The 23,433-nt window shown below is 40.8% G+C and overlaps 1 protein-coding gene across 1 annotated transcript in view; it reads left to right on the forward strand.

Annotated features, from left to right (window-relative positions):
• The first annotated feature begins 7,195 nt into the window (after positions 1 to 7,195).
• LOC135113408 (uncharacterized) overlaps positions 7,196 to 23,433 on the forward strand; it is a 32,825-nt gene continuing 16,587 nt past the window's right edge. Inside the window, exons 1-10 of the mRNA XM_064028669.1 lie at positions 7,196 to 7,350; positions 10,927 to 11,070; positions 12,189 to 12,346; positions 13,005 to 13,131; positions 14,436 to 14,600; positions 15,096 to 15,215; positions 15,481 to 15,630; positions 16,860 to 16,965; positions 19,507 to 19,651; positions 20,401 to 20,533. Of these exons, the coding sequence (XP_063884739.1) occupies positions 7,348 to 7,350; positions 10,927 to 11,070; positions 12,189 to 12,346; positions 13,005 to 13,131; positions 14,436 to 14,600; positions 15,096 to 15,215; positions 15,481 to 15,630; positions 16,860 to 16,965; positions 19,507 to 19,651; positions 20,401 to 20,533 (1,251 nt within the window). The 5' untranslated portion in view covers positions 7,196 to 7,347. The remainder of the gene's footprint in view (positions 7,351 to 10,926; positions 11,071 to 12,188; positions 12,347 to 13,004; positions 13,132 to 14,435; positions 14,601 to 15,095; positions 15,216 to 15,480; positions 15,631 to 16,859; positions 16,966 to 19,506; positions 19,652 to 20,400; positions 20,534 to 23,433) is intronic.

Genomic DNA, 23,433 nt, shown 5'->3' on the forward strand with positions numbered 1-23,433 from the left:
CGGCTGTGAGAGAGAGAGAGAGAGAGAGAGAGAGAGAGAGAGAGAGAGAGAGAGAGAGAGAGAGAGAGAGAGAGAGAGAGAGAGAGAGAGAGAGAGAGAGAGAAAACAGAGAAAGAAAAAAAGTTTAGAGGAAGAAATGGCATTAGCATCATGTTTAATGCTGTTTAATGCTTTGCTTTGAAAAAGGTAGAGGGTAAAGAAGCTGGAAGGCGAACATGTGAGGTCAAATGGAAGGATCAGCGTGAAGGACAGACGCAAGGTGACTCAAGCTGCCGGTGCCTTTGTGTCATCGGGAAATGCTCGTTTGTGAAAAAGTGACGGTAAGGAGAAGCAGAGAGCGTGTCTGTAGCAGCGGGGCGGGAAAGTTTATCGGGAAATGCTTCTTTATGAAAAAGTGAAGGTGAAAAGAAGCAAAGAGCGTGTCTAGCAGCGGGCCGGGTGAGGTGATCGGGAAATGCATGTACATAAGAAAGTGAATGTGAAGAGAAGCGGATGAATGGCAGACTGCAGTAATGTCGCGAGGCTGAGTCGTGAGAAGGAAGGAGAAAAGGACTAGACATGGAGAAAGGGAACGCAGGAATTAGAAATACACGGCGGGAACTTAGGTGGACAGGGTGGAGGAGGAATGCTCATACAAAGAGTAGGAATATACTCGTATTGTTGTTATTTATTCGTCTCTCATTAAATGAGACACACAGGCTATGGGGATCCCGTCAGTTATTTGTATTTAATATGTAGCAATAGAAAACAGAGGAATGAATGATGAAAGAACAAGAAGTAACGAGCTCTGAGTTGATAAAGCTTAAAACTGTTTCATAGAGTGGCGAGTGACAGGAAAAGAACTACCAGTCATGTTGTTAGAGCCGAGTCAATCAGAAACTTTAGATGTGATAGGTGGATAGAGGCATGTGGACAGGGACTGCCATGTATAGGACTGATGGCTTCTTGCAACCTTTCTTATATAATGCTTGTATTCTTATGTTCTAACGAAGGAGTTAGATGAGGAGAAGGGGACTACAAACAATTACTTGGATACAGCAACAACAACAGATCAACTTGTGTTTACTAGGAATTCTTAATGTATAAATAGGAAAAAATGTCCTATGTTGATCAACTCGCTTTTTGTTGTTTCCTTTCGTCCTGGTGTTTCTATGTTGTTAAGTGACGAGCACGAGAAGGACTGTGCCATGTAAGCCTCCTCCTCACGCGCCTTGCTCTGCTGGGGAGGCTGGCTGGGGAAACTAAAATGATGAACGTAAGAAATATGAAAATGAAACGCAACTCTCCGGTGTGAGAGGACAGGAAGGTTTCATGCCAGTGATGCGCTCACCTGCTGCAATACGAGAGTGCCTGGAGCCCAAGAGACGGTCACGCATTGCCAGGCTTTCCGTGATACCTAGTCTGTCAAGTCAAGAGTAATGATGGTGGCCGATGTGTGTGCTACAGATGTATCGGATGTCTCCATTCAGAGGTGTGTATGCGGATGTCAGATGTACATATTTTGCGGGTGCTGAAGCAGATGCGGATACCAGTTTCTCCTAAACAGCGGATGCGGATGTGAATGCGGATATCAAATTATAACATCCTCAAGGAAGGGATGCGAATGTGCTCAGGACTTTGGTATAAAATCACTATATAGCACCAACTATTGCCAGATGGCAGCTGGTGTTGTTGCACAATGCTTTGTAATACTTTGTAATTTTAAAGTTTATGACGAGTTTCAGCCACACATGTTTTACCAGGATGTGGGACGAGACACATCACATATTCTCTCTCTCTCTCTCTCTCTCTCTCTCTCTCTCTCTCTCTACCAGCGCCAGCCCTTCATACTTAATTACTTATGTAATATTACATATAGTACATATATACAGTACTATTACACAATACATGCATACATACTTTTACAAATTTACATGATCCATACATAGTAACTATGTAAAATTTTCTCCCTCCTGCCCTTCCACAACTTTTTTTTTTTATGCAAGACGGCTACTGCTCAAGGGCAACAAAAAAAATATATATACATAAAAAAAAGGCCCACTTAATGCCAGGTCCTACAGAGAATTCCAAAGAGAAAAAATCAAATACTGGAGAATAAGTGTATGGAAACCTTCTTCTTGAAAGAGTTCAAGTCACAGGAAGGAGGAAATACAGAAGCAGGCAGGGAGTTCCAGAGCTTACCAGATAAGGGCATGAATGACTGAGAATACTGGTTAACTCTTGCATTAGAGAGTTAGACAGAACAAATTGTGTAAATCTGAAAGGAAATTAATGAAAGGTGTAATTTTTTACACCTTAGTTAATTAAGTAAATAAGCATTAATTAATTTTCTTCTGCTATGAAACCTCTGTACTCTGTAGTCTGTAATGTATGAGATGCATCCGCCATATCCTCTTTGTGTATGGTGCGGATGCAGATGCGGATATTTATTTCATCACAAATACAGATGCAAATACGGATTATGTTTCATTTATCATAACTGCGGGATGCGGATGCAAATGTTAAAAACTATGCAAATGCTCCGAGGATGCGGATGCGGATATCTGATGCATCTCTAGTATGTATGTACCTAAAGGTGACACCCGAGCCAAATCTGTCCCCTAGTATTTCTTTTCTTGACACATTCGGTTTTCAGTCTGATGCCAATATTAAGTATCTACTCATGGTCTACACTCTATTCCAACACTGCATATCTGGTTTGTCTGTAATGATATATATGAAACGTCTACTTTCGGTCAATGATTCCACCATTAAACATCCACTTTAGGTGAAGGGCCGTATTTCCTGTCCTTTCGTATCCCGTTAAGATTCCAGTATTGGGGAAGGCGGCTCCGCTCACCCGGGGAGGCAGCTCTGTCATGCACATTCAGTCAGTTTGTAAGTTTTCTTTGTTTTATGATTTTGCAAACGAGACTGATGATAGGACAAAATAAAGTGAATTACAACGAAACAAATTTCATTCTGACAAATCATAAGCTGTGCGAACTTAAAAAAAAAAAAAAAAGTCTACGTAAGGCATATATTTATACATTAATTATCATGGCAACCTTCTGGCTGTTACCCACGAAGAACCACTCCCTTTCCCCATCAGGCCCTTCCTCACCCTCAGTACGCCACTATAGACGACTTGGAAAGTGTGGAAGCGATGCTGCAATGAGGCGTTGGGTTTGTTACATATTGAGAGATAGATAGATAGAGAGAGAGAGAGAGAGAGGAGAGAGAGAGAGAGAGAGAGAGAGAGAGGAGAGAGAGAGAGAGAGCGAGAGAGAGAGAGAGAGAGAGAGAGAGAGAGTAGTGAAAGACAGATATGGGAGGCATGACGGGGCATGTCCACCTATTGTCTTGCTTAAGGCACAGGCCATTTGAAAAAAAAAAATCATCCAAAAGACAAAAATAGATAGATAAGCAAATGAATAAATAAATAAAAAGCAAGAAAAAGCTTATGAGGTATATAAGTGATGCTTCGGGAAGACAAAACGAGAGAGAGAGAGAGAGAGAGAGAGAGAGAGAGAGAGAGAGAGAGAGAGAGAGAGAGAGAGAGAGAGAGAGAGAGAGAGAGGGGCGGCAGAGCAAACAATGCAGATTGATTTGAGACTTATCAACCACATAGGTAGATGATTAGGTGTGTGTGTGTGTGTGTGTGTGTGTGTGTGTGTGTGTGTTGAGGGATATGGCAACCTGATCACAAATTATAACAATCGTGAGGCAAGCTATTTACCAGCAGAAAGCCCTCTGCGGGGCAAGAACTCTGACTCATCAAGTAGGGGGCGTGAAGGTTAACCAGTGGACCATCAGTAATTACCTACCGCAAGATATTCAACTGTATATCACCTGCTCTTTTTTTTTTTTTTTTCACTGTACATTTTTCTTCATCTCCCATTCTCTCTCTCTCTCTCTCTCTCTCTCTCTCTCTCTCTCTCTCTCTCTCTCTCTCTCTCTCTCTCTCTCTCTCTCCCAAAATAAAAATACCATGCGTTAAACAAAATAGTCACACAGTAAGTGTACGCGATAACGTACGGTCGTTATAAAGTTCAACTTCAATAACGCATTGAAATTTAGTAAATATTTAATCGGAATAACGAACCAAACTGGCATAACGAACTTGCCACTCGTGCGAGCACTGGAATTTTTAATGAATATTTAATCAGAATAACAAACTAAATCTGGCAAGACGAACTTGCCATTCGTGCGAGCACTGAAATTTCAATAAAAAAATAATGAGAATAACAAACTGAAACTCGCAAGACTAACTCGCCAGCTGTGGGAGCCGCTGCTCGCCTACCTGCCGCCTGTCCTTGCCTCCCTTTTTTCCTTTCCTCTCTCTTCTTTCGTTCTGTCTCAAACCTCCCTCCATGTCACCTCCCCTCCCCTTTATCTGTCAGAGATAAGGAACTAGGGGGTGATGCCTCGCCCTCTCTCTACCCCTCATTCATTTTATGTCATTTTCGCTTCATTCTTTCTCAACTCTCTCATTCTCGTATACGTAATTCCATTTTCATTCTCAGTGAGTCTCATTCTACTTAGCAATCCTTAGGATTGTTCTTACTTACTTTCTCTCTCTCTCTCTCTCTCTCTCTCTCTCTGTGTGTGTGTGTGTGTGTGTGTGTGTGTGTGTGTGTGTGTGTGTGTGCGTGTGTGCGCGCGTTAGAGAGAGAGAGAGAGAGAGAGAGAGAGAGAGAGAGAGAGAGAGAGAGAGAGAGAGAGAGAGAGAGAGAGAGAGAGATGGCTCCGACTTATGGGGTTCGCTGTTTGTATATGCGTGGCATCAACAGCAGCTAAATGTGACTGATCCTTGTCAAAGCAGCGGGAAACTCTGGGTGATAATACTCTAGCTCGGGATGGTAAGAATTTGGGACTAGGCGTGAAACTTGGGAAAGTACTGTATATATTTGTTGTGTTATCTCAAATGCGGAAGTGCAAATGTGCTTATTTTTTATTTATTTATTTTTTTTTAATTTGGAATTTTTTTTTTTATATTATTTTCTGGTTCCCTGGAACTAATTCATTTTTTTCTTCAGTCGCCGTAACGAACGCTAGATTATAACGAATCATGTTCGTTGTCGCGTAGCCTACTGTACATCTAATCATGTAATGAAACAAAAGTAAGTTAACCTAGCCAGTAGTTAAAATACACAAAACATAATGTAATTACGAAATAAGTTATGACTGAATAAGTAGGTAAATAGATAGATAGATAAATAAATAAATAAATAAATAAATAAAAGAAATAGCTTTATGTATGATCAGGGAAAAAGAGAAAAGAAATAATATCTACATTTAAGCATACATAATATATGCAAGTACTGTTATGCATCTGTCTATATAGTTATCTTTCAGTCCATCAGTCCATCTACCTACCTACCTTTCTCTACTACAGAATGCGTCAATAACTAAGATGGCGGGTTGCGAGTGTGTCACTGTTACACGTATCTGGAGTGGCCGCCCCGCCAGCCTCTGATAGCCAAGATAGCGGTCACAGTGTGGTGGGCGTGTGTGTGTGTGTGTGTGTGTGTGTGTGTGTGTGTGTGTGTGTGTGTGTGTGTGTGTGTGTGTGTGTGTGTGTGTGTGTGTGTGTGTGTGTACTTGGTTTTTCTTTTGTGTTATGCTTGTGTTGACGTTTTTAATACATACTATAAAGCAGTAATTCCAAAACTGGGGGTCATGGCCCACTCGGGGACCTTACAGCAAAATTTTGGGGGGCCATAAGCTGAGGCTATGTACACATAAAAATCCCAAGGCCCACCACACTAGAAAATCCAGTCAGAAAAAAAATATGAGGCAGAATGAATAAAATTACAGGTATTGCCGGAGTTTTTTTTTTCTTTCTTCAAAATGGATCTAAATAAAGACAGACAGTCATTGTAGTTATTGTAGGGGTTAGATGGGGGCCATGGATGAGGATCATATGTGAAAAGTGGGTTAAGATCAGAAAAAAAGTTTGGGAACCACAACTATAAAGCAGCATAACGTCAGTGAGAAAGACTTACAAAGAAAGGCGTCAAACAAGGCAACACTATTTCTCTTAGCCTGTTCGAGCGGAAGTAAAGGGATGTAAGAACGTGGAATGGGGAAAAAAGCTTGTAATTAAGGTAAATGCAGGATACGTAAATTATTTAAGATATGCCGATGATATCTTAATGAAATAAATAAATTACCTACTGTAGATAACTTTGCAATTGCACAGAGAAAGCCAGAACGTATATACGTAGATGAAGGAAACGAAGGTGATGTTCAGGAAATTCATATTATACAGTAAAATAAAACTAGAGGATGAAGTGATAAAAAGTGTCCATCCATCTATTTGGGGCGGAAAATGAAACTCCAGATCATGAAAAGAAGAAAAAGAAAAATGGCAATTGGATGTAATGTTCTTGATACACAGAAAAAAAAAAAAGAAATGTAATAAAAACTAACGTCACTAAAGAGAAAGGTTCAGCAAAACCAATATTCCAACAGGTCAACACATGAATAGGAAACCAGTATTCATATGAAATTCCTGCAACGAAGACTTCATAGAGCTTAAAGGGGAATTGGAGGGAGTGAAGCTTGGCGTAACAAGGAGAGGAGACTATCATGGCGGTTCAAGCTAAAGACATTTTGAGAGAGAGAGAGAGAGAGAGAGAGAGAGAGAGAGAGAGAGAGAGAGAGAGAGAGAGAGAGAGAGAGAGAGAGAGAGAGAGAGAGAGAGAGAGAGAGAGAGAGAGAGAGAGAGAGAGAGAGAGAGAGAGAGAGAGAGAGAGAGAGAGAGAGAGAGAGAGAGAGAGAGAGAGAGAGAGAGAGAGAGAGAGAGAGAGAGACGTATGCACAGGTAGAAAACTTCTTGCATCGAATAGTTAATTGATAGACAGCTTACGTTACAAAATTAGACAAATGGTAAAAGAAAACAAAGAAGACTGATGATGGAGAGATGAAATAAGGAGTTTTGTTAGGGGTGGCCTGGAACAGACAAGCAGCTGAGAGAGAGAGAGAGAGAGAGAGAGAGAGAGAGAGAGAGAGAGAGAGAGAGAGAGAGAGAGAGAGAGAGAGAGAGAGAGAGAGAGAGAGAGACAAAACTATTTATAATTCTTGAGTGGAGGAGACTTTGCCTCGCTGTGGAATCATATGATCATGGTGGTGGTGATAATGATGGCAATGTGTGTGTGTGTGTGTGTGTGTGTGTGTGTGTGTGTGTGTGTGTGTGTGTGTGTGTGTGTGTGTGTGTGAATGCTTGCTTATCCTTTGTATATTGTTGGTGTTAGGTGGCATTGTGTGTGTGTGTGTGTGTGTGTGTGAGGGGCGGCGAGTACTGATAGCGAGTGGCGGAGAGGCGGCGCTGGCCAGAGTTCGCATCACCGTCGCATCGTCAACATGGTGAGTCCTGATGACTGCGGGTGTCTTGGTGTGTTCTGGTCTCCCTAAGCTGGAGTTAAGGCGTTTGAACTGTGGCTGCAATCCCTTAAATGATTTTTTTAAGGACTGATAGATTCCGGTTCTTAAACGCTATTTCTTAAGTGGTCTAGTTGATACTTCAGGGACTAAATAACTGTTTATGTTAACGGTGACGCAGCCGCGTTTAGAGAAAGACAGACAGATAAACTATGTAGTGTCGCCTATACATACTATGACAGAGGTAGTGAACAAAGTATGTCAGGGAACTTTTAATATTTCCTCGTCGTGTCCGAGTATTAGGAGTACTATGTAGTAGAGGGAGTTTGATGCAGTGCAGCAAAATTCATAGTTACATAGTACCTTCTAGGTTTACGAGAGTGTTACCTTTCCTACCAAGAAGCCGTCCTGGGTTAGACCAGTTTCTTCGTGAGGGAGGCAGCTCTCTCGTGACCTTGACCTGGACCTTAAAATGCATTTGAGGCACCATAATTCAATCAACCTCCAATGCTGATGATGACTTTGGTTGATAAATTTTGGAACTACGTATGAAGATCCAAGACTACTGCTTCGTGGTTGCATTGCTATGACTCATTTGCATTTTCTTTAGTTTCGAGGACAGCAATGGCAAGGAAGTTGAGAGAGGCAGAAATTTATTGGTTGATTGATTGGTAGATGGTTCCTGACCATCTACCTAATGTCTGTTAATCTACCGCGCTCTGTCTTATTAAGTTTGTTCCGCTCATCCACAGTCCAATCTGTAATCAATTTTTTGCCTACATGCGTTTTCAATCAAAATATGTCTAGTTTACAAGCATTCTTACGACTTTTAACTTGTTTTCTGACCAAAAGCACCTTGCTGATTTACATTTTCTTTGCTGAACTCTTTAAGTATTTCTACCATTCCACCGCGCCCCTTACACCTTTCCAATTGCAGCAGAGTGTTTTAACCTGTCCTGACAAGGTACAATTTTGGGCCCTGGAGCATCCTAGTAATTTTTCCTTGCACAGATTTCAGCCTATCTACGTCCATTCTGTAACAAGGAGACCAGCACTGTACATCATAATCAAAGTACGGTCAAATTAAAGCTTAGGATAAGCTTGGAATCATATGTGCGTTTTTATTACTTATGTTCCCATTAACAGATAAAATAACTATGTATGTTCTTTTGTATGCTCTAATGTACTACTTCCTACACCGGAGATCGAGGGTTATTATCGTTCCCCCCATTTTTTTTTTTTCTGAAATAAATCTAGTTATGCTCGTGTCTTTCAAAGTATAATTATTTGCAGTGTTTTTCTATCTGAATGGGAAACACCGCATTTGTTAATGGGTTGTGTTTCCCATTTTCTGCCCACTCAAACAATGTGTCAAGGTTCCTGTGATACGTTTGTGTCTTGCCTTGAGTGGATTAACCTTCCCGCTCTTTTAGGTATAACAGACTACAGCATTTTGCCTAATCTGATGTAAAACTAATAGGGTGGCAATTTGAAATTTCGCTTCTATCTCTTTCTTAAATATCAGAACCACATTGGCGTTTCTGTACAAATGGGGCACTGCACTCGTAGCTATTGACTTCTTAAAGAATTTCGTCAAAGATACGCAAACTACGCCTTTGTCACATGAGGGAAAATTTCACCTGCTCTTGGTGATTTGGTGTTCTTTGGGCTTTCTATTTCTCTGAGGATATCTTATGTACTTGGGCAAATACAGTCGAACGCCTCCCCTTTTCGAATAAATCGGTTTTCGAACAAAATTTTAAAATCATTATTACTTCGGTTGTGGTACCATAATTCAGTTCTATAACAAAATTACTTGATTTCAAATATCAAAACACAACAAAAGCTGCCGTTTATTACTAATTTATAGTTTCTATAAATATCTACTTCGTTTTTATATATTTGGAAGAGAGAGATAGAGTAAGACTAATTCAATCTTTGAAATATGGGAAATGTGATCTCGTTTAAAAGCCGCGGTGTAAACCAACAGTTTTCGGCGCTCAGCTGTAATCCCGAGCCACCTATGGTTCTCTCAGTGACCCCGAACACCATCGCTACTGCATAATTGCATTTTTCCAGTATTTTTTTTTCAGCAGCAAGATGTCTAAGTGTTATGATCACCTTCACCTTGGTCGTAATGAGTTGCTCATCTCTGTGTCCCTCTAAAGCTTCCCTCACTAGATCGGTGATAAAGAGAATACCTCCATGGCCTAAACAGTATCTTCTGATGAGTTCTGTGTTCATTCAATACATCCTTTCTGGATAAATAATTTGTAAGCTGGAGATGATGTGAAGCAGCCATCTTGGCTGTGGGAGCGTCTGTCATAAGCCGTTAAGACAGTGTAGGGTAGTATCTGGGAACGGATTAATCATTTGATTCCTATGGAGAAAAGAGTTTCGGTTTTCGAACGGCATTTAGGAATGAATTAAGTTCGAGAACCGAGGTTCCATTGTATCAGCTTCTCTCCCGCCATTGTAGATTTATAGTCTACTTTGGGTTGACTTCTAAAAGCTCTTGAGGAAAACTGATAGGAAGTAATCGTTTCATGTCTTATTCATGGCTTTATTACTATCAGATATCTGTCCTTCTCTGTTTAGGAGGCATCACTGTCTCTAGACGTATTCTTATGCATCATAAACAAGCCCTTCGTATTGCTCTTTGCATTTTTCTTATTCTAATTTCGTAATACGTTTTTCGCCTTACGCATGTTCTTTTTCTTATTGATCGCTCATTTGCTGTTCTCTCGTTTTTCATCCTTTTATCAATCCCTTCCTTTATATCCACGTGGAAATCAAAAGAAGTGCCATGTTCCAAACCGTGCCAGCATGTTGGAGATTTTGGTTGGGGATTGGCGAGATGTAGCATAATATTTCGACATCCGTTACACACACACACACACACACACACATTATTTGAACAACATTTGTTTGTTTTTTCCCCTCCTCATACATCTTTTTCTCATAAGCATAAACACGCAGCACACGGCATCACCACAGAAGACACTCCTCGAGGGAAAGACAGACCGTGTTTAGAATAATTGCCCGATCCTGAAAACGTCACTGAAATGCTTTGTAACAAGGACGTAACGCAATGTCCGGATTGGAACGGATCTGGCGCAGTGCGGTATCTTCTGAAGTGGTACTCTTTCTTGTGGCCTGTGTACCGACTAGCGTGGCGAGGAACACTGACCAGCTAGTGTGTGTTTGTCTTTTTGTAGCGACTGGTCAGTCAAGGCAGACCAAATTCCACTTGGTCCATGCTGACGGTAATGCAGTAATCAGGATGGACAAGAAATAATGGGTTCAAGCTTAATAAAGTTTATTTTATTTTTAAAAGATTAGATAAATCCATGGATGGGAATGATAGGTGGAAATAGCTAACTATGTTTCATGCAAGGACTACCACGTGTAGACCTGATGGCTTCTTGCAGCTTCCCTTTATTTTCTTATGTTCTCGCTATCCTCGACTGTACCTGTGTCGATATCAGAGGTTGATGCTTTTCATGGCCTAATCATTCTGCTAAAATTTTCAGGGTTTCCACTGATATTTCTATCCTGCAGGAGGCGATAAAAGTGACGGTGGTGGTAGTGGCAGTGTTGGCAGTGATGGTGGCGGGTCAGGGAGAAACACCGGACCTGCCTGACATCTGGAAGGTGGTGGAGGACTCTTATGACTCTTACCTCACCGTCAACTTCCCAGACCTCGTGAGTGTGGGCACGTGTAATGGTGGGTTTAGCTTAAGAAGGGGTTCAATTCATCTTTCGTCATTTATGACTAACACGGGACGGGGCATGGAGGAAAGAAAGAAAGGAAGAGGAAGGAAAGGACAGGGAGGAGCGGAAAGTAATAGAAGAAAGAGAAGAAAGGGTAAAAAAGAGGCGGGAAAAAAAAGGAAGGAAGAGCAGATAGAGGTGGGAAGGAAAAGAAACGGAAACGAAGAATGGGAATAGGAGAAAGGCTGGAGAGGAAGGGATGTAACAGGAATTAAGTGATGGTTTTAAGACTAGTGACTAATTGAATGAGTGATTGAGTCCATGAGAGAGTGACAAACTGATTCACTGATTGATTCAATGGCATTGTAACTACGCCGCAACGTATTACAAAGAGATGTAATAAAATCAACTTCGGTTAAAAAACATACTTTAGATTTGACAATACGAGGTCGTCCCTATGGCTCACGGAGAAGGCTAGAGTGGCTGAATAAAGGACTTACAGCGAGAAAGATGGAAGACTACGATAGTTTTTAAAAGCATCCTACAGCGTTTATTCCAACGAAGTAGAAGTAAAATTACCAGTCCTTTGAAATGCTGCAGAGAATGAGATAAATATGTCGAACCTGCATGTGACAGTCTGCTGTATGAAACATCTCGGTGACACTTATAACCAGACTACAGTTTTGGTCATGTGTTAACGGAATTTGTAATGTAATTTTCATCTCAACGGGATGACAACTAAGAAAAAATAAAAAAGATTAAATAAATTGTCAAATATAATAATAATAATAAAAATGATTCAAAATATGATAATGTAAAATAATAAAGTGTCTTTTTTCAGTGCTTGTGTGTGTGTGTGTGTGTGTGTGTGTGTGTGTGTGTGTGTGTGTGTGTGTGTGTGTGTGTGTGTGTGTGTGTGTGTGTGTGTTATTAAATTTATATTCATTAAAAGTTTCATATTGCGTTAATTTTTCTTTTAATATAATAAATGTATGATATATATATATATTTTTTATTAGTTTTGTGGTCAATGAATCATCTAGCTAACTGTGTGTGTATGTGTGTGTGTGTGTGTGCGTGTGTGTGTGTGTGATCCTCCCACCTGACAGGACCCCGGGGCGACCATGCTGGTGGACGAGCTGTACGACATCAAGGAGAAAAAGGGCGTGGTGGAGGTGGTGTCCAAGGGAATCTCAACCACCAACAACTACTACACTTCCAACCAGCAGTTCTTCCTGGTGGTGGGAGAGACATGCAGTGTAAAAACGTTAGTGTCAGGCAGCTCTCTCTCTCTCTCTCTCTCTCTCTCTCTCTCTCTCTCTCTCTCTCTCTCTCTCTCTCTCTCTCTCTCTCTCTCTCTCTCTCTCTCTCTCACACACACCAACACACAAAAATAGTACACATAGATTTACAGGAAATATGGCGACTTGGTATAAAGAACGGGAGGGACATTACGAGGTTGATTTAACCTTATAAAAATATATGCAGGTTAAACACACACACACACACACACACACACACACAGTTCATGATCTCAAAGATGCGAAATAATATATATATATATATATATATATATATATATATATATATATATATATATATATATATATATATATATATATATATATATATATATATATATATATATATATATATATATATATATATATATATATATATATATATATATATATATATATATATATATTGTTTTTGTTATTAATCATTAATCATTATTATTATTATTATTATTATTATTATTATTATTATTATTATTATTATTTTATCTATTTACTTTTTTTTTTTTTTTTTTTTTTTTTGTGTGTGTGTGTGTGTGTGTGTGTGTGTGTGTGTGTGTGTGTGTGTGTGTGTGTGTGTGTGTGTGTGTGTGCGTGTTGGGTCGCGGCTGCCTGGACGCTCCGCAGGGTGGGGATGGAGGACAATTACCGGCTGTGGGGTTGGAACTACAACTTCTCCATATCTTCGGGAGACAACATTCTGTACGGCCCCTCAGCCCTCCTCAGGATCCCTAAGGACTTCGGCAAGGATGCGGTGAGTCTAGAAATCCCGCATCTTCCTTCCAACATTCACCACCTGCTATCACTTAATTAACTCCCTATCATCTGTTCCCCTTTAATCTTCACCATCACTTTCTTTCCTCTTTTTTTCGCTTCTGAACATTTCCTACATCCATCAAATCAGCGGCTTCTTGTTTTAAAGGACACCAGTGACTATGAAGGATAAATCAGGGGCATTCATTAAATCAAACCTGTAGGTAGGTGTCGTAAATCCGGAGACGCCAGTTAAGACACTATGTGTTCTTAGTAATAATGCTTAGGATCACCCGAAATTTTGGACGGCCAAACTGAATGGCTAGCAACTGTAGTAAATGAAAAGCAGTAATTATCTAAGCAAAAGTAACCACACACCATCAGTTGTCTAGGTCAATCACAAAGAAGTGCACAAGTCCGTTCATTCGGACCGTGTATCTCCTAGGATAAATCTGTAACAGCACCGCTGACTGGCTGACTCTGATCGAGGTTGTTACTGGATGACCAATCACCCGCAGCCTTCCTCTGTGCTCGTGAGCGAGGATTATGATACGATAGCTTATCACGTGCGTCAGTGCGCAGCAGATTCTCCATCGGTGATTTAAAGCGATGCGACATGTTTTCATAAAAAGCTTCGTGTATATTTAACTTTATCTACAAATTGCCTGTGGTATTCTGTAGAGAAGGCTTTCCGTTATATGGTGAGATGGTTTAATCAGAAAATAATATGATAAACGCTGCAAATAACAGAGAGAGAGAAAAAAAAAGAATTGTTTGAAGATTTCGCCTCCATGCTATCTCTTCAACTTGTCGTAACGTCTTTATTTTTTGTCTCACAGACATTTGGTAAAAAAATACTGGAGTTGCTGTGTTTAATGGTATGAACCAAAGCGGTCTATTTTGTTCATGAAGAATTAAGGCGGATAATAAAGAAGCATGTATCGCGACAGCATGTGTGTCAGCGACAGTGCGTGCGAGCGAGAGAGCAGCCAGCAGAGCTGTTACAAATACAGGCTAGGCTCCAGATGCACGGTTCAAGTGAACGGACTTATTCTTTTTTCTTTTTTTTTCTTTAAGGTGTCTAGAAGATAAGTCAAAACCAAATTATTAGAGCCATCAATTATATAAGTAAAAGTTATTGGAACCATTTTATCTGGAAATGAATTAGAACTAAGTAAATAAGAACCATCACTTGTCTAGGCAAAAGTGACCAATAACCACCAGTTGTTTATTACCACTAACTACATACAATATTAAAACCTTTGTGACATGCAGCCACCAGTAAAAACCCCTCTCCCCCGACAGACATTCGGAGGCGAGACAACGGTGCGGGACATTAGGGCTTTCCGATGGACCATCTACCACCCCAGCAAGCACATCATCGACTACTATTTCGCCGCCGATGACTGGCTGATGCCATACGGTGCTTCTCTGGACGGCATCAGTCTGCAGGCGCCACTGCTTATCACGGTAAGGGCCTTATGCAGTCATGCGGTGGGGTTAGCAAGGTAGGGTCACGCCCAAGAGGTTTCTGGTTCGAATTCCTGGCCGGGCGGAGACGAATTCTCTATGTTTTCACGCTGGTGCGAAATTCACCTACCAGAAAAGGCATTAAACACAAGCTAAGAAGCTGTGACCTTATATAATTAAGCAGGAAGGTTAGGAGTTCTGTCCTCCAGTGTGTGCGCGCGCGCGCGCGCGTGTGTGTGTGTGTGTGTGTGTGTGTGTGTGTGTGTGTGTGTGTGTGTGTGTGTGTGTGTGTGTGTGTGTGTGTGTGTGTGTGTGTGTGTACTTGCTGCAACAGGTCAGAAATGGTCTCTGCCACACTATTTGTACGGACGGGATAACCAAGACGGAGTATTTCTGTTGCTGCTGCTGTTGCTCACTGGTAATATGTGTATCGCTTCACACTTGCAATTAGTATTTTATATCCAGGTGTCGTAAAAGGTGGTCCCCTCCCAACAGGTGAACGGTTTCCAGGGCGACCCGTGGAACGTGGAAGTAGCTGAGAAAAATCAGACAGTTTACTACGAATACACTGACTTCAAGCCTTTCGTAGCACCCGACCGGAGGAAAAGGTTCTTGGTACGTATTGTTGCATGTATGTATGTATGTATGTATGTAAGTACTCGTATGGACTAAACACACACACACACACACACACACGCACACACACACATAATCAACATAGTTTGTTAATTCTAGTCTTTCACTTTAACTAATGCTGATTCTGCATTTGTCTGTCTGTCTCCTCATAAAAGCAGCACAAACCTAACCAAACATATCCTTTCTTTTATCTCTAACACAACCTAATTTAACTTTAGCCTCCTTCCTTCCTTTCTCATCAAAGGTGAGGGGTGGTCTGGATTGCACAGACAGGAAGACGCTGGACCCACACTACGTCAAACCCCCGAACGCTCCCAGCCGATTCCAGGTGTTCATGGAGATAGTCTTGTGGCCTCTAGAAGGTGTCATTGAGTCCTTCGTCATTAAGACCTGGGTGAGTGTGCAGGAAGAGCATATTTTCAGGCGATTTAATGTCTCACCTCGACTACTTTTAACAGGCTCCAGTGGAAGTTCTTGAGTTTTTCAAAGTTTTCATGACTCCATTAAGAGCTTGGCAGCCTTTAGTGAAAGTTACTGGCCTTTTCAAGATTGTTTTCATACTTTTAACAACAGTTTAAGAAGTTCAAGATTGTTTTCATGATTTTAGTAATAGTTTAAGATGTTTTCATGATTTTAGTAATAGTTTAAGAAGTTCTATTAAAAGTTATGGCGACTTTCAAGAAGGTTTTTATTATTTTAATAGCAGTTTAAAACAATCTAATTAAAATGAAACCTTGGAATTTACAAAGACTTCATGACTCAACACAGATTCTGTACATCATTAACGGAGGAAAAAACACCAATGGAAACCCATCAATCATCTCTTGAAGCTTATAGTTCCTAAGAGAGTCCACCTCTTAATACAGGTGTTTAAAATCATCGAAGGCACTGAAAACGTGGACTGCAGGATGTCACGATAGACTCTTCAAATCACACGCGAGAAAACGGTTGCAAAATTGTTAGGAAATCCTTCAACTCCCATGAATAAAAAATTTATTTATTTATTTATTTTTTTTCATCGTGTGATTAACCTACGGGATGGGTTTTCTCGAGACATGATAGACTGCAACACCACAGAGACTTTTAAACGCCGTCTTGATTGCCTCCAATCTGCGGTTGACAGCTTTTGTTTAGATTAAACTCCTTTGTCTCATTTCATCCATTTTCATTCTTTCCTATAAAACCTTCTTCTGTTTTTTTACTTCTATAACCACGAAAGGCAATTATTTCCGACCTGTTTCCATAACGGCTTATGCCGTGGGGAGTGGAGTGTTGGGAGAGAGCCTTCTGCTTTGCGATCTTTTCTTCTAATATCACTTTAGTAGTCCTTAGTCAGGTCACCTCGTGAGGACCGCAAGATCTGTTATGGCCTGCATATCTATGTGACTCTTCCTCATTCTTATCCCGTGTCAAACATGTCTACTTCTCGTTTCTTCATTTTTCCTCCTTCCTCTTTTATTCCTGCCTAAAACGCTTGCATCATCTTCCCTCTTCATCAGCTCTCCTCTTCCGTTCTTTCTATTCCTGTCAAATGCCTCCATGCCCATGTCGTCCTTCAGCCAGCTCTACTTTTCCTTTCTTCCATCACTGCCTGACGCTTCCATTTCCTCCGTCCTCCGTCAGCTCTACTACGATAGCGCGAAGCACCTCCTTCGTTTGGACATGAACCCAGGCCAGGATACTCAGGATCCAGAGGCCACCTACAAGAGCATCCACGACTATAACACAGGTGAGTCCTTCGTCCTGGTCTTCGTGTTTATTCTGCTCCTAGTGCTGGTGGTTCTCTTCCTGGTACTTGTTCTACAGTAACTATTTGTTTTCTCCTTGGGTTTCGGTTTTAGCAAGTGATCTTTTTCCTAGTTTTTATTCTTGTGCTGCTTATGATATTTAATGTCCTTGTTTCTCTTCCTTCTCGTCTTTGTTCTTCTAATATCAAGCAGTTCCCTTCTAGGTTTTTGTTCTCGTCGCCATTCTGCTTCTAGTTTGCTCCTTTCTGATCCTCGTTCTTGTCATGATTCTACTTCTCTTTCTGGTTCTTGTTCTCGTTCTCGCCCTTGCGCAGCTTCTATTATTTGGTCATCTTATTAGGTTTTCTCCCTACCGTCATCTTATCCTCGTTTTTTTATTTCCCATTTGTTCTTTGTCCCTTTCTTCGTCTTACGTTTTTATCTTATTCATTCCCTTTATTGAATTATTATGGTTTTCGACTTTCCTTGTTTGGTCATCAGTTCTGTTTTCCTCTCCTCGTTTTTCCCATTTCGTTCTTATTCTGTAGGTACAGTACATTTCCTCATTCTCTTCATTGTCCTTGTTCTTGTAATCTTCCTATTCCTTTTTTACTTGTCTTCTTTACCCTCAACATACGGTACCATTCCTTCCTTTTCCTGCTTATTCTTTTTTCATCATCGATCTTTTTATTGTTTTCTTTCTACCTTCGTCCTCGTTTTATTTCGTGATCGTAATCATCATCTTTCCCTTTCCTTTCCACTATCTCTTGACTCGTCTCCATAAACCCTCCAATTCACTCCTTCCTTTTCCCCAAACGTTCCCGGCCTCGTCGTCGTCTTCCTCCTTGTCCACCTCCTCACTTCATTTGCTCTCCTTGCACTCTGGACCATATCCTGAAACACTTCTGCGCGGCACTTTAATTACTTTCAAAAGGCTCTAGTTGAAATAACACATGGGTTTAAGAACGTTTTCATGGTTCCAGTGATCAATTCCTACATTATCAACAGAAGAAAAACACTCTTGAGAACCTAGGTTATCGCCACTGTGGCCTTCGAAAACAATCGCGATGAGAGAGCAAAGCATTTCAGAATACAGATCAGTAAACAAGATAGAACAAAAAATAATGGTTTTAAGTTTGAAAAAGTTAGGTAAAAAAAATACAAAAAAAGGAATTGCTTGTCAAATAGAGTGGTTGATGAATGGAATGGACTCAAAGCTTTGATTTCCAAACTACCCTCCTAAGGCTTCTATCTTTCTCTCTAACTTAATCTCGTTTCCTTTCTAACCGTTCTATTGCTGCTGTGGTAGACAGTCACTGTTCTTCTAAATCTATTAACAGTGGTGTTGCTCAGGATTCTGTGCCGTCCTATTATTCATCAATGACCTTCGAAACCAAACTTCTTGTCCTATCCACTCCTACGGTGATGATACCACCCTGCACTTTGCCACGTCTTTTCGTCGACGTCCAACCCTTCAGGACAGTTCACGCAGAAAAGCCACAGAATGCTTGACCTCTGATCTTTCTAAAATTTCTGAATGGGGCAGCACAAACTTAATATTGTTCAATGCCTCAAAAACTCAATTCCTCCATCCGTCAACTCGACACAACCTTCCACACAACTATCCACTCTTCTTCATTGACACTCATCCGCCACCCTCTTCTAAACTAAACGTCCTAGGTCTGTCCTTTACTTATAATCTAAACTGGAAACTTCACATCTCATCTCTAGCTAAAAACAACTTCTATGAAGTTAGGTGTCTCCGCCAGTTTCTCATCCCATCCCCACCTCTGCTGCTAACTTTGTACAGGGGCCTTATCCGTCCATGTATAGAATATGCTTCACATGTATGGAGGGGGGGGGTGGGCTGGGGATGTAGGTTCCACTCATGCCGTTCTTTTAGACAGGGTGAAATCAAAAGCTTTTCGTCTTATCAGCCCCTCTCCTCTAACCGTCTGCAGCCTCTTTCTCATTGTCACAATGTTGCATCTATTGCTATCTTCTACCGCTATTTTCATGCCAATTGCTCTTCTGATTTTGCTAAATACATACCTCCCCTCCTCCCGCGGTCTCGTTACACAGGACTTTCTTCTTTGTCACCCCTATTCTGTCCACCTTTCTAATGCAAGAGTTAACCAGTATTCTCAATCATTCATCCCTTTCTCTGATAAAGTCTGGAATTCCCTGCCTGCTTCTTTATTTCCACCTTCCTATGACAAACTCTTTCAAGAGCGAGGTTTTAAGACACTTATCCTGTATTTTTGACTAACACTTTCGACTCTACTGGGACCGGCACCTCAGTGGGCTTTTTTTTTTTTTTTCGTCCTACGTGAAAAAAAAAAAAAGGTTGTTACGGCTTAATCATTAGAGAGCTTTAGAAGAAGAGTAGACAATTTTTTGGATGGGAATTATAGGTGGAAATAGGTATCTATGTTTTATACAAGGAATGCCACATATAAGCCTAATAGCTTCTTGCAGCTTCCCTTTTATTTTCTTGATGTTATGTTCTCACGATCCTCTTACCCACTAACCCTTTGCACCAGGAATCGAGTACCGCATCGACTTCAACACAGGGGAGTGCCAGATGCATGCCCTCGACGACAACCAGTTCGGGAACCAGATAAGTAGCACCACCCTCGGCGGCATCATCATGGCAGATCCAGACCACCTCTTCCACCTTGATGACAAGTGCGTGCAGGGAAAAGCGACCTTTTTTTTTTTTTTTTTTTTGGATTTGGGGGCGGATGGGCGGAGGTAGCGAGAAGAGGGTTTAGTTGTAGATGGCGAATTAAGTGTTTGTTGTTGTTGTTGCTACTGACTTATTCATTACATTCCTCCTCCTTTCGTTCTTCTTTCTCCTCTTCCTTCCTTTTCCCTTTTTTTATTCTCTTCTTTCTTCGCTTCCTCCTCCTCCTCGTTTCACTCATTATTATAATCCTCCTCCTCCTCCTTCTCGTTTCACTCATTATTGTAATCCTCCTCCTCTACGTTTCACTCATTATTGTAATTAATCCCATTTCTTATTTCCTGGTCTATTCATGATTTCTATAACCATTGCTTAGCTTAATCACTCCTTCCCCCCCTCTCTCTTCTTCTTCGCTAATTTCCCACACACGAATAGTTTCCTGGTATTACTTTTTCTTTTCCCTTTCACACTGGAATTTCCTGTAATACTCGTATCTCCTTTTCCTCTCCCTCAGCTGGTATTGCCGCTCTGTCTAGCCCAGTCCATTCCAGTAATGTTCGTGGGATAAGTCTTTGTAACGGCTCCCACTGTTCTGTGTCTTAACTGGTCGTCTTGTTTTGGTGTTGTCTGTGGTCTCCAGGATGAGATATTTATGTTACTCTTGTTCTTGGTACTGCTACTGCCCTCACCTTCCCTCGCCACACATGTACTTTTGTTACTACTGCAGCCTTAATATTCCTCTACCATTCAGGTACGTGTTCAGCGGGTTCTCCGAGACTAGGGGCATCAAGACGACTCGCTGGAGTGCTGTGAGGGACGACATCTACGACACAGAGAATCAAGTAATGTTCAAGAAAGTGGTCGTCGATTACTACTTCAACTCGGTAAGAGAGAGAGAGAGAGAGAGAGAGAGAGAGAGAGAGAGAGAGAGAGAGAGAGAGAGAGAGAGAGAGAGAGAGAGAGAGAGAGAGAGAGAGAGAGAGTTTTCTAAACTCTTTCGGTGTTAATTTTATGCTTTTTCTTTATTATGTTAAGTTTTATCCATCATCCCCTTTTTTGTTATCATATACGTCTCTCTATCTCTCCTTCCTGTTGTTCTTTCCATTCCCATTTTTGTTCCCTCTTTTCTTTCTCGTTACATTGCTACTTCCTCTCTCTCTCTCTCTCTCTCTCTCTCTCTCTCTCTCTCTCTCTCTCTCTCTCTCTCTCTCTCTCTCTCCCCGATTTTTAAAAAAGCAGTAAATCTTTAACATGCAAGTACCAGCCAATTAACTTTAGTTGTATGCAAAATGCTAGAAACACTTATAAGAGACAAACTTATTAATCACTTAAAGATAAGAGGCAAACTTATTAATCACTTAAAGGAAAACAAACTACTTAAAAATACTCAACACGGCTTCCGAAAAACATACTCGTTGTTTAACGAATCTCTTAAACTTCTACGATATTCTGAACCAGCATGACGAAACTAAAGCGGTAGATATATCTTGATTTTCAAAAGGCCTTCGACAAAGTTCCCCACAAACGTTTACTGATTAAACTAAAATCATACGGTATCCAAGGCGACGTGTTGCGATGGGCAGAAAACTGGCTAAACAACCGTAAACAAAGAATAGTAATAAATGGAAAGGCATCGAAGTGGACTAATGTAACCTGTTCTCTTCTTTGTTTATATAAACGACACAGATAAGGGTGTTACCAGTATAATATTGAAATTTGCTGATGATACCAAAATAGCGAATTCCGTAGTCTCTAACAAACAAGTAGTAGCAATACATAATAATCTAGACAAGTTATCAGAGTGGGGGCAAACCTGGTAAATGAGTTTTAATGCAGATATGTGTAAAGTGCTTTACATAGGGTAGCGAAACAAGAAAGCAAAGTATATTTTAAGTGGTAACCAACTTAAAAGTGTAGACACCGAAAATTATTTAATAGTAACAATATCGAGTAGCTTGACACACAGCCAACAATGTTCAGAAGTCGAAAAGAACGCAATCAAAATAACTGGTTTAATCGGCAGATCTTTTGAATATAAATCTGATACAGTCCTCGCTTTGTATACCTTTAGTTCGTCCCCTTTTGGAATACTGCGTGCAGGTTTGGCGCCCCTATTACTAGAAAGACATAGATAAATAAGAACGAGTTCAGCGTAGAGTAACAAATCATACGAATCATACAAATCATACGAAGAGCGTCTTAAAAAAAAAAAAAACTATTCTCATTAACAAAAAGAAGACTAAGAGGTGACTTAATATAGGCGTTTAAAATCATCGAAGGCATTGATAACATGGACTGCAGTAAATAATTCACGATAGATATTTCAAATTACGCACTAGAAAACGGTTGCAAAATTGTCGGATATCCTTCAACTCTTATGAATCGAAACATTATTTTTTCCACCATGTAGTTAATCTATAGAATGGGTTTCCTCGACAAGTGATAGACTGCAACAGCATAGACTTTTAAACGCCGTCTTGACAAATATTTTGCCTACAATCTGCGGCTAACAGCGTTTGTTTATTAAGATTAATTTCCTTACTTTCAGGAAATGGGGCACCTCATTTCATCTATTTTCATACTTTCCTATAAAATTTCCTTCGGGTTTTTCCTTCTCTAACTCCGTAAGGTATTTATTACCGACCTGTTTCCTCTACGGCTTATGCCAGAGGAAGTGGAGGGTGGTGAGAGAGCCTTCTGCTTTTTTTGTCCTTTTCTTCTACTGTTATCTTAGTAGTCCTACGTCAGGTCGCGTTGTGAGGACCGCAAGGTCTGTTATGGCCTGTTTCTAAATAACTATCTCTCTCTCTCTCTCTCTCTCTCTCTCTCTCTCTCTCTCTCTCTCTCTCTCTCTCTCTCTCTCTCTCTCTCTCTCTCTCTCTCTCTCTCTCTCTCTCTCTCTCTCTCTCTCCCTTTTCTTCTACCATCCTTCTATTCCTTATCCCTCCCTTTTCTTCTACCATCCTTCTATTCCTTACCCCTCCCTTTTCTTCTACCATCCTTCTATACCTTACCCCTCCCTTTTCTTCTACCATCCCTCTATTCCTTACATTTCTCTTTCTTCCTCTATTTCTCCCATTATCAATGCCATCCTCATCCTTTCTCTCCACACCTCACTCCTTATCCCTGTACCTATTTCTTTTACACATCCTTTTCATCCTATCCTTTCCCTTTAAACTCATTTATTCCCCCTTCAGTTCCTCTTAATAACCTTGTCTTCGATTTTTTTCACACTTCTGGTTTTTCATTTCATCTGTTTTTCACTTCTCACCTTTATACGCATTTCATCTATTTTTCACTTCTCATCTTTATACGTGTGTTTTGCATTTCGAATGAATAAATCAGAAACATAAAACAAGATGAGAAATAAGTGTGGGAGGAGGATGCTGGAGAGGGATCTACGGGAAGGAGGGAGAAAGATCTAAGCGGAGGTTTATGGATGCAGTGGAAAAAAGATATGCTTGTAAAGCAGCTATCACGCTTAAACGCATTTCCTTCGACCGTTGACTTTTGATCTTCCTATGCAAGACGCTAGCTCTGACTGCCTAGCGCGCGCGCGCACGCCCACACACACACACACACACACACACACACACACACACACACACACACACACACACACTTACTCCCAGTGAGGTCTAAAACACTGGATCAAGGGGTGCAGTGAACTTATCATTAAACCTAGCTGTGATCTAATTGAACGTTTCCCTTTGTCTCAACACAAGGGGGCAGTCACAGCCTGCCCTCTAAGGACAACTCTCTTCCTTCACACTAAACTACAAGC

Source organism: Scylla paramamosain, chromosome 2, assembly GCF_035594125.1.
Source record: "Scylla paramamosain isolate STU-SP2022 chromosome 2, ASM3559412v1, whole genome shotgun sequence".
Classification (NCBI taxonomy): Eukaryota; Metazoa; Arthropoda; class Malacostraca; order Decapoda; family Portunidae; genus Scylla; species Scylla paramamosain.